The 11,977-nt window shown below is 40.7% G+C and overlaps 1 protein-coding gene across 6 annotated transcripts in view; it reads right to left on the bottom strand.

Annotated features, from left to right (window-relative positions):
• Positions 1–5,006: 5,006 nt before the first annotated feature.
• NPAS3 (neuronal PAS domain protein 3) overlaps positions 5,007–11,977 on the bottom strand; it is a 631,693-nt gene continuing 624,722 nt past the window's right edge. For all 6 annotated transcript variants that reach the window (XM_054828470.1, XM_054828473.1, XM_054828471.1 and 3 more), the window contains one exon: positions 5,007–9,290. In XM_054828470.1, coding sequence (XP_054684445.1) covers positions 7,981–9,290 — 1,310 coding nt within the window. In that variant the 3' untranslated portion in view covers positions 5,007–7,980. The remainder of the gene's footprint in view (positions 9,291–11,977) is intronic.

The raw sequence follows: 11,977 nt of genomic DNA, 5'->3' as shown, positions 1-11,977 counted from the left end.
GTGAAGCTAAAAAGGATGGGCAAAGCCAAAAGCGAAGGTGGTGGAAAAAAGAGGAAAAATAATGCCATACAGAAAACACGAAGGCTACAGCCTCATGGGAAGCAAATGATCACGTCAACATGCAATTGGAAATTTCAGGTAATGCTCAGTGAAGAAAACTGTCTAGGAACTGCAGGGGGCCAAGCCAGGCCCATCAGCTGGTGTTGCAGTAGAGGTGAAAGTGTACAGAGCAGCAAGGACCTTTCCTTTTAAGTGGGAAACAGGTCAAAAATCAGAGCTTGTTCAAAGTGCCAAGGAGCAATAAGTGGGAGGAATGTTCTCAGAAACTGATCTTACCCTGCAAAGTCTAAGATCCCTGAGTCCTTACTATGGGGATGAATCACAGCATTTAGGGTGTGTTTTCAACTCAGAGTAAAACTTTGGAGAATCCTAGTTCTTTCCATTTGCCATAATCTAAGGAGACTGGACTTCCTGAGCTGAATGCAGCTTTTGTCACTGCCTGCAAGATGCTAGCAGAGAACTGGCTAGAAGAAAGAAATGAAATTTTAACTGAGGTACAGGAGAGACCGCAAAGGATGCTAAGAGGCCTCAGAGGTTCACAGTACTGAACAGAAACTGGAAACTGGTTTCGGTGAATATTCCCCTCCTTACAATGTGCTGAACTCTCCCATCTCTTGGATGATATTTAGAGAGGGTCTGGGAAAGCTGTACTGGTGATATTGGTGCTGCCAATGGTAGCACTGCTGGTAGTTCAAGAAAATACAAGCTTTGATGTCCAGCAGAGTTTCCACCTGAGAGTCCTTTGCTCTCATATTAAAGACCCAGGCAGCCGAGCCCACTCCCCCAGAGCACATGTGAGAAGGCAGAGTCTTCCAGCCCTACCCGTGCCTCTGCCTCACTCCCCACCCGTTTTAAACGCAGGAATCTCTGGAAGGATGCAGTTTGGGAAGACTGGGAAAGACTTTTTAATTAAACAAAAAAAAGCTGCTCTCTTAGCATGTAAGTGGTGTGGTACAGGATTAGAAAGGAAACTGGACCAATTAGCCTGGCTCGTTTGTCTGAGGTTCGTGCTATATGCTCTGCTTTGTTATTTGCTTATGAGTATTGGCTCAAAACTTTGGTCCTGTTTCTGAAGCCATTAAAGTCATTAGTCAAGCTCTCATTGATTTGAGCAGGACCAAGACTTGACCCTTTTGTGGCTATTCAGAGGACACAGATAAACTTTTAAATCAGTCTAGGGTGTAGACTCATTCTGCTGGGGTTATACGGATAATACATCCTGTTCCTGTCATTTCTGCTATAAATCTGTGAATGCTTTTAAAGCAAGAGAATAAACTGATTCTCTTCCGTCTGCAGGAAAATATTATGTTCCCTTTTATTACAAACAAGACAGGGATCCTTTTTCTCTCAGGAAAACTTGTAATGGGAAAGGTAATCTCAATACTTTCCATGTCTCTAGCTTCAGCGAATGGTAATTAGAGACAGAGTACCGAGCAATAAAGTCCTCTATCTGCAAAGCAATGCAAACCTTCTCCCACTGACTTCCAGTAAGCCTTTATTGGGTCCTGATGATCTTTTTGCCTGGGCATAAAGTCAGTACTCATTGTACTGTTTGTGTCTATTAAAAGATCTCTTATTTTCTGAATTACATCTAGTCTACATAATTCCTACAAGATGGGAAAGATTTTTAACTTCCTACAAATGTAATGAAACTCATAATTATCGACTTCATTTGCATGGCTTTGGACCTGAGTCACTAAGGTCTCTGGTTTTACTTCTAGAGTGGGATACTTCTAGAAATGTGATTATTTATATGAAATAATTCTGAACTACTTTGGGCTTTTGTTTTGCTGAAGGACCAACCTCACAGTGATTATGGAAATGAAAGCTGTTCTTCCATTCTCTCCCGCTGAATTTAGGATTCTGAACAAAACTATGGTGAAGAATATCCATCCTGATTTGGGTCAATTAAAAGCAGAACTCTGCATCCTCAGCTTATCTTGAGTCTTACTGCTTTCAGAAAGATCCTGTTTGATTTGGTGAAAGAAAGTGTTGATATGGTTGGATATGTTTTATGAAAATTGGGTCTTCAGTGCTGTTTGGAAATTTCGAAGCTAATAGAGGAATCACTCGGGTGTTATTTCTAAACACTACTTACGCTGAGACAGAGAGAATAACAGCTTCCAGTACTCACTCCTTCTGATGAAAAGATGAAGGAAAGGTGGAAGAGGGGAAGAAGGGACCTTTATTATGCATATATACATACGTACTACCCTGCCCAGTCTAAAAGCCCAACTGGCTTTCGGAGGTAGCAGATCTGTGTGTCTGTGTGCATGCATGTGCATGTTTTATAAATGGTTTGATCTTACCTGAGCATCTGTGGCTCTGGTGACACCCCGTTTGTTCACATTTCTGTAGAGTCCTCAGTAAACTCACTGGATAGATGACAGTTCATTAAATTAGTTGACAATGCACATCCAGCCCTTCCACCCTCCCCCCCACCCCCAGCCCTAAAATGAAAATAAAGAAATTATAATGGCAAGAAGGAAAAATACTATGCAAATACCTCTCAAAGCACTTACACATTTAAACTAATGCAGTTCCTGGAATCACAAACAATCAATGTGCTGTCAGGGGCATCACAGTTAGCCCAGCGACACGACCACCTTGCAATAGCACCAGTGCAAGCTGTCAGAGCTAGTTACCTAAGCAGTCCTGAAACATTTTCCTATCACTGTAACTTTTCAGAGTCATGATGCTTCAGAATAGGCCTTTTCCCCTTGCAACTCTTCAGGTGGCTTTTAGATACTTGCATATATCACCTTGCAAAACAAATGGTTCAGGACAAACTTTCCAGAGATGGTAGCTACTGAGATCAGTTGTTTTAGGACATGTTCTTTGATGAAATGACTTGATGAAGTTTGCCCAACTTTCTTCATGGCAAACAGTTTTTCCTCCCAGTATCATAAAAATAGCAAGTAGACCAACCCCAAAGAACCCTTTTCAAAGGATTCAACCCTTTCAAGCAGTTGTTTTTGTTTCCGAAAATTACTACAAATAATAATTTACAAAATTCATTCCGCAGAGCTGTATCGATGCAACAGCATCACTATTAACACCCCCACCCCATGAAACAGGCTTTCTGTCATTTCCTTTAATGCACAAACTTTCTCGTTCAACTGGAAGTCTTAGAGCACTCTATTCACTTTGACCATCAACAACTCTGTGCTCTGATGCAATGTATAGGCAGTATGGTTGAGGTTTACAAAGCCTTTACAAGAGCTCGGAAACGCCCCCCTCAAGCCCCTTCTTGGGATTAGTGGCTTTAGTTAATATTGGTTAACACTTATTTGGAATGGGCATGTTATTTTTCCATTAAGCTTTATTCTGGTCATTCTTCCAATCTCCATTTAAATTGCGTTTTCCTCTCGGTTGGCATCTGTACCCTTAGCTACCTCATAAACAAGACGCACTGCCAACTGGAACATGTGAGCAGAGCTGAAAGCAGCACCACTAACCTCTGCTCCTTTCTACCCCCTGCAAGTTGGAGACATATCAAACTCAGTGCTTCGAGCCTGGGAAGTGGGAATCCTGAACTGCTTGGAAATTCAAAGAGCCCGACTTCGGGCTATTAAGCCATCGGGCTGGCTCACTGAGATATAACTGTGCATACATTTTTTGTGTTTTGCTTGTTTTATCAGCCCAACAAGCCAGATTCACATGCTCTTACTTCAGCTGAGTATATGTTTGCTGTAAAAAGATGTGCTGAAAACTGTGCAGCTGATTAGACACTTTTACTCAGCATTAGTAAGGCAACCAAAATCAGATCCAGAATGACTGGCCCAATGGTTTTAATTTCTAAGTGGACACACAGAGGAGAAAAGATTTGGGATCCCAAGCTTGCTTACAGATTTTGGCTATGGGCAGCACCATCTTCATTTTACATGCCCCAAATTTGCATTTTTAGAGATTGCATACTCAGCAATAACAAAATAAAATATGGAAACTGGAAACCTTTCTCGCAGCTGGGGGAGGCACCGTAACGAAAGCCAATGAATGAAGGAGAAACGCAGAGACGGCGTGAGCGGGGGGTGAGAAGGCTCCCGCTGCCCAGCCCCGCCACGACCCAGCCCTCCTCGCGCAGGCAGCACACAGCGACGGGTACGGGGGGCGGCATCTCCTGTAGCACAGCTTCTCCCTGCTTCTCACGGCAGAGACCACGCTTGCTCTGGGCCTTTTTTCAGACCTTGAGCAAGCGTAATCGCCGATGGCTGTTCCCTTTTTTAGGGTCAACCGCTGTGTGTGGATGTCTGCGTAATCAAAATGGTATTTGACTTTTTTTCCCCTTTGGTTGTGAGGTCAAGGCTTTTTGCCTTGTCTTTTCTACACTGGTACATGGTTCTGTCCTCAGTTTGTAAGGCAGAAAGTTTAGCCACACGACACCAACAACTTACATGTTGCCAGTCTGGGGAAAGAAAGTACAAGTTTAAAAGAATCAGCAGCCTAGGTAGGATATACTGTGACTGAAGAGTTCCACTGTAACATCGTAGAGCACAAAAATGAAAATATAAAGTGCATTTTAAATGATTAATGTACAAAAGCCGACCTCTTCCAGTGTGCATTAATCAAGAAAAAATGCACACTTTCTATAGTGGTTAATGTTGCAGGTCCATTATTCAGCTTTGATAATGTGCATAAAAATGCTCAATATGACAATGAGTTGGGGTAGCTGAGAATTTAGGATGGTGGCAAGTTTGTTGTAGTATTTGGATTAGCATTCTTAACCTACATCTTGACAGCTTCTTTTCTTCATTTCGCAAGCGTTAATAAAATCTAGCTTTATCCTCTTTGATTTTTTTGGTTATTTTTTCTTGGTTTTGGTTATTTTTTTTAAACAAAACAATTAAAAAATACCTGCTCAAACAAATACTACCAGCATTCATTAGTCAGGATGGTTATATGTAAAAGAAATGATGCCAGATAGTAACAAATCCAAGAGAAGTTTATTATGAAAATGGCACCTGCGGGATGAAAAAAAATTAAGTTACATAAAGACAACCATGTATGACATGTATGAGAATCTACAAAAGTATAAAAAGAACCCTGTTGTAAATGAAGTATGTACATTTCTGATTTGCAGCATTATCAATGATCAATGAAAAAAATGTTTCAAATAAGCCAGGCACTCAAGAAGTTAGATTCGGTTAGCTTAACACAAAATAAATGTACCATAGCTGTCACTTTTTAACATTTTAATTTTTTTTTTTTTTTATATTGTAGAGTTGGTAACACTGCTAAGATTTATACGAACAGAATCCCTTTCCCCATTATTCAGCTACTTGGCACCAGTCTCCTCATAAAAGATTTCATATATTTGTACAAGAAATAGTTAAAAACACAGACACAGTCTTCACAGGTAATGAAGTTTTTTTTTCATTTTGTAATTTTAAACACTATGGATTTAGACAGCAGCTGTGATTATCTGTTAGTTTAAATCACCAGAAATCATTTTGACACAACACAGAAACATTTATAAAAAAAAAAACAAAACAACAACAGCTGTCTAGCTGTTCTTTGTAGCTGATAGGTGCACTCCTTTGATTGTTCCATAGCTAGAGTAGAGCTTCCAAAATCAAACTTTGAATTTCCCAATCAGCTTTCTCACCTTTTTTAGACCTACTTAAATCCTTCCAATGGAACCTTTAAAAGCTACTTAATTAAATTTGCGGCGTCCAATTCCTTTTCCGCTATTACTCCGCTGTGGCTTGGACCTACTTCTCAAATTCAAAGCTACCGCAGGAATTGACTCGACGCAGCGAGTGATCAAAAATTCAAAGGACAGCCGAGTTAATATATTAGCATTGCACACATAAGCAAATACATATGACAACTCTAAGCTCAGTTTCCTTTTCAAACAATGCTGGTCGACCTTTGAAAGCATTTCCTATCTCACCGGTAATTGCTCTACGTATTACTCCGCCAGCCTACCTGGGAGAAAACCAAAGAAATGCACCCTCCGCTTACAGTTCGAGCACAAGGGACTCTGGGAATGTTAACAACTGAGGCTATATGGCGTCAATTTGCTTAATATATCTGAGCATTACTCTGTAGTGCATTGTGGGGTACACTGGAAGAGTAAGTCATACCCAGAATTCCTCTGTGGGAAAAATGGCTCCATTAACCTTGAGCTAGTTAAGAGTCTTTTATCTCTGAGAGCGAAGAAGAGAGAACGAGAGAGCGAGAGAAAGAGAGAGGGGAGAGGCGTGGAGAGGAGGGGAGAGAGGAAGGAGGAGAGAGAGGTTTGAGAATACACAACAGCAAAGCAACAGCAGAACTTAAAAGGTATACAGACAGTGGAAGCAGCATAAGGTGACATTACAGAGGAAGGCCACCACACAAAAACCACTAACCCCCAAGAATCACTGGTTCACTAGGACTGCAGGAATGGGACTTTACCACTCCGGACTAGAGATAAAGCACAGAGAAGACAAAGGACAAAACAACTACATTAGCTTAGTATATACTGCATATAGTAACACACATTGAAACTGCAATGGGACTGACAGCCAAGGACACTTACACATTGTACACATTACAGTTCTCACATCTGTTATTAGATGCCTTAACAAACAGCTGCCAAAGATGGAGTGGAAGAAGAATTTATATTTGACAGTCATTTGGAGTGTTTGACACTACACTGTGATTTCTGGCAACAAAGACAAAATAGGAGATTTCTTTTCTTTTACTTAATGTGCAGTTTTCAGTTGTAGTTATCTATTTCAAGCTTATTAACCCATTCTTTAGTTTTAAAACATATTGGTTTCAACACTAGAAATAAGGAAAAAGCAACAAAAAATACCCAAATCAAAGAACAAAAAGAAATTTACAACCTTCCCTCTATAATATTAAATGAAAAAACAAAACAAAACATGTTAAATAGTTCTTCTGGTTTGTTTTTTTTTTTTTCTTTTTACTCCGAAGTGTTATTTGACGTTGTAAAATTAGCCTCAGTTACACTGAGAAAAAAATAAAGCAAAACAATATGCACCTAAGAAACTGCTCCTTGCGTCAATTAAATTGAGATTTTTTTTGTTTTTAAGCACTTTTTGAAAAAGGCTTCCTGACCCATTTAAATTTGATGTGAGGCTATGCTTGTTAGTTTGGAGGTAAAAAATTTAAGTCCTGCAGCAAATGTTAATGAGGGCTTTTGTCTTAACTAACCAAGGAGACTGCAGCACCCAACTATAAACCAGTACGGAACACATTCTTTCCAAAAAACCCAGCCCACAAGCTGCATATTGTATGAAGACATTACAGATTAATAAATGATAGCACCATGGTTTTAGAAATTAAGTTAAAGTTTCAGTAATTAACATTTAGTCCAACTTTTTTAACATTCTAGTCACAGGCCAGAAATTAACTTTTTAAGAACCCAAATTATTTTATGTGCAAGTAAGAAAATCTTAACCATAAAAAGAGAATTAAACTCTGCATAAAATTCTAAAATACTATCCCCTATTTTTAAAGGAATTAGGAACAAAAACCCCTTTTCATTTGACTTAGTCAAACAGGGCACATTGTTTATGCTTGTCTCTTTTAATCTTGATCATATCAAGATCATTTTGAAGTAAAACCAATGGTTGTCACTTTAAAATCTCTTTACCACAACACTGAGTATTCTATGGCAGAGGCATACACATATTAAAGGCATCTTAATAAAGATGCAAAGGAAAAAACACACATCTTAGAAGAAGACAAAATGGCAGGCAACTGGTACTTCGACTCTCTGAAGGCAAAAATAAAAAAATATCTTTACATTAAAGAATAAGTCAAGTTAAAGAGAAAGGGAATGAAATGGGGACCATCATATTGAGAGAATAAGCTGACCTGCTCAAATTCAAAGTGCTAGAATTAAAGGTCTAAATTAAAACATAGTCTATGCCTCAGAGTATAACACTGAACACAGTATGTGGTCATATTTCAATCCTCTTTCCGTTCCAGAGTCTGTGTAGTGTGAATGCCATTGCTGTACACAGGAAATGGAAGAGTGGAAAAAAGTCCTTCGGCAGTTGTGAACACATTCCCTGCAGGCATTTGGGTCAGACTGGCCCCGCTCACAGCACTTCCAAACGGTCCCGACATATTGAGTCGGTGAACGTGGTGGTAGAGCATTTCCATCGGTGTTTTAGGATCCAGCCCAAAGCTGGGGCTGTTAACATCAACAAAGTTAACAGCATGGGTGTTGGGGAGGAGGTTGCCCTGCATGGCTAAAGTAACTTCAGCTGGAGCATACCGAATAGTGCCAGTGGTGTAGACCCTCTGAGCAGCAGTGCTGGTTGCAGCAAGGGTTCCTGTTACCCTGTGAACCAAAGGAAGCACCACATTGCCTGCTTGTAACCTCTGAAGGGCTTCCAGATCCCCAGTGTACAACAAAGAGTTGGAAGTTGTGGGACCTCCTGGATGTTTGTCCCGTGGAGATGCTGAAAGTGGGGGTGACAAAGGGTCAGAGGACACAGGAGCCAAGGCCGAGCTGGATGAGGTGCTGAACTGAGTTTTACGGCTGGCAGTATTTTCAGTCCCTGGCGGGGTGAGAACGGAGTCTGGAATGGAGACATGTAAACTACTGCTGGCTTGGGGGGAAGGGAAGTGCTCGGAGCTGGGGGGCTTGGTCATACTGTAGGGTGATTCATTCCTTGAGATTTCCCTGTTGGGTGGGTAATTCCAAATACTGCTATCGTTATCAAAATTGATAGGTTCTGAGATTTCTGTTTTAATTTTGAGCACTGAGGCACTGTTTGGCGACGAGAGCAGCTGGGGCTGGTCCACCAAAGCTGAGTCAAGTCCATTTGGACTTGAGGTGCTTGACAGCCTTCTCCTGGTCATGCTGCCTCCCTTTTGCTTTTTTCTCCTCTTCTTCCTCTTTTGATGTTTGCTGGAAGACTGGGCATTTACTTCCCCTGCACTGTCTGAGTCCTTGGCACTGTCCGAGGTCAGTGATTCGCAGTTCTGCAACCGCAAGTCTGACTCACTCTCAACATAGCGCTCCACCTTGATCTGCATAGAGCCAAGAGTGCCAAAACTGTCCTCAGGGGCCTTTTGATTCTCGAAGTCAGAGTTTTCAAAGCTGTCATCACTGTCCCTGCTGTCCTGGTTGCTGGAGCTGTTCCCATCATCATTACAGTTCATTTCATTATCCGACTGATTTCCTGACTTTTTCCTGTCAGATTCAGGGTCTTCACTGTTTTCTGACTGGTTTCCTTTCTCATCTGACTTTGAGTTCTCATTGTCCTCTGGAGCAAAAGGAAAGTGAAACAAACCATTAGCAACAGGAACATAATATTATAACCCAAGTCCAGATTTCTACCTACCAATGCAATTTGATTGCTGTAAACTTTTTTTGCAAAAGGCCTTCTCTTCTGTAGAGCTGCAATTTTTTGCAACATTGTGGTGGGAGAGTTTTGATCACCATGAATCTCTCTGGCTCAGGACTGTTAATGCACTAAAAGCCTATTCTATATGGCCTGCACCTTGACTGAGGGGGGTCTTTTCATCTGCTCTCTGGACAAGAATTATTTTGACAACTGTGAGCACAACGGCATTGTAGCTGCGTCATCCAAAGAAGAGTCAGGGAACAATCCCATTATGACCGTTATGTTCTGGTGATCGTTCTTTCACATTCGTGTTCTCCTACAGTGAGCAGGCATTCGGGTGTAGGACTATTTACTAATGAAGATTCTAGTCCTCTCATCTCATTTTCCTGTCACCGTTGCCACTTTCGAAGTGGCATAGTGTCTCTTACTTCAGTGGAATTACTGCTGATTTCCTCCTGTGTGAGAGGAGAAGCAGGTCATACATGTATAAATCTGAATGAATAAACCAGTTATAATAATTTTGTTACGTGGCTAGACTCTCTTCTCATGTTGCCCTGAAGGGCAACAAATAAAAAAAAAAAAAAAGAAGAAAAAAAATTCAGGCAGTGAATTAAACTCTGGATTGATCCAAATCATCTAAGGGCCATTGAAAATAGCCCAGTTACAGCACTGAGAAGCTGTCACTCTTCTTCCCTGAATTCATTTAGTTGTGTTTTAGATTTTTACCTAATTCTAATATGGATGAGATAAACACTCTAGCCCACTGGACTCAGACAGGCAAAGCAGCTTTGAGAATGAATACTCTCCATTATCATACTATGTTTGAAAGGGTCATGAAAGGCTTCAGGAGACCCCGTCTTTTACAGACCAGCCAGAAATCTTTTATTGGGAAATAAAAGATGTTTTTTCACTCATCAGAGCCAAGTACTACCCTTTTCAATATACTCATTTTAGGGGGAGAGGGAAAGGGCCAGTTTTCCTCTAAAGATTGGTTACTCCTGGAGCATGTCAATACCAAAACAGTTTCCCAGAAGTGCTGGAGAAGGTGGGTGTGACAGGGAAGCTGCCTGAGGATTCAGGGCTATGCACTTCACAAGCCACTTAGTGCGACTTTTCCTTGAGTCACCAGCAGCAGAGACCATTCCTTTTGAAAAATAAATCCCACAGAAGCAAAGTAACAGCCACAAACCCCTAAATCTCACCCAGCTTTTTGTTCCACCTAGGGCAGAATTTCTCCTACAATTTTTTTTTCTTTTTTTGAAGATGCTTTCTTTTAAGGCCATGGTTTCTATCTAGTCAAAAGTGGGCTTAAGGCGACACAGTCTAAAGCTGCACAAAATTTGCCTAGGATTTTGTCAGAGCTTGAACTGAACTTGGTTTCATCCAAGATGCTGTTGTGATTTCAGGTCCTTTGTCATTTCTATTTAATTCTTCTGTAAGAAACAACCCCCTGCCTCTGCTCTCTTCCAAGACTCCCAGACATCTCCTTCTGAGATGTACACATCTGTGCACCCGTGAAGAATGCTCTCTTGCTCTGCATCAGCCTTAGGAGTCATGAATGCACATGCACTTCTTACCTGGAGAAACTTACAGTGCACATGGGAAATGCAAACTGTTCTCCATGTGTGTGTTATTTGGCTATTTAGGAACAAGACAGCATAAAGGAAGCACTGGGAATGGGTGAAGAGATTCCCAATGATGGCGGGCAACAAGCCTGTATGGGTGCCTGATGTTGACTTAAACCATCAAACCAAGTTGTCAAAGGAGCACAAATAAAGGCAAAAGACGAAAGAGAACAGCCATATCATATCATATTATATCACATCACATCATATCATATCATATCACATCATGTTAAGGCGTGATCCTCTTCTTGCTTTTGCTTAATTTATTTCATTGTGATCCATTTTCTTCAGATTTTTTTTGGCTGTTATCACAGACACAAGAGAAAATCAGATATATATTGCATACTGCACCAGAGTAGCATCTTTAGTTCTTGGGCCACAGGAAACCATGCTCCTGCCAGAGCCAGACGATCTGTACCTGTGCCTAGGTGACCACTTTTAGAACTAATGGGGAATGTGTGAGCCATCTGTGCACTGGACCATCTGTAGGACTAATTTACACATTGAGTTTGACAAGTACATTTAGCTTTTAAAAAACAGCTGAAGTCCCAGACTTAAAGAGCTTAGAAACAAGTGCTTGAACCCATACCTTCTAATAAAATATAATTCTTTTAACCCAAGAAAACCCTCAAATTTTGCAATCTTCACTGCCCCCTAGCGAGAATCTTCAAAAATGTGTTTATACAGGAAAAGGGGTCATAAAGATTGACAGTGGAGACTTATCTTCAGAACATATGCCTATTCTTGAAAGACAAGAGCTAGAATTATATTCAACAGTTACAATCCCAGGTCCTCTGCACAAGGCACAATACCTGCTCATGAAGTTTAGCTGGGAAATCAAATATTTAGTTCAGTGCAATGTAGACAAGGATGCACGCACAGAGTGAAAAGAAATACTGAGGAAATGGAGATACTGTGGAAATGTTGAGGTCATTAAAAGATTTTGCTACTGTTTTTCAATTTAATTTTACAAGATTTTTT

This window comes from Grus americana, chromosome 5, assembly GCF_028858705.1.
Source record: "Grus americana isolate bGruAme1 chromosome 5, bGruAme1.mat, whole genome shotgun sequence".
Classification (NCBI taxonomy): domain Eukaryota; kingdom Metazoa; phylum Chordata; class Aves; order Gruiformes; family Gruidae; genus Grus; species Grus americana.
This window is presented reverse-complemented; position numbering and strand designations above follow the sequence as displayed.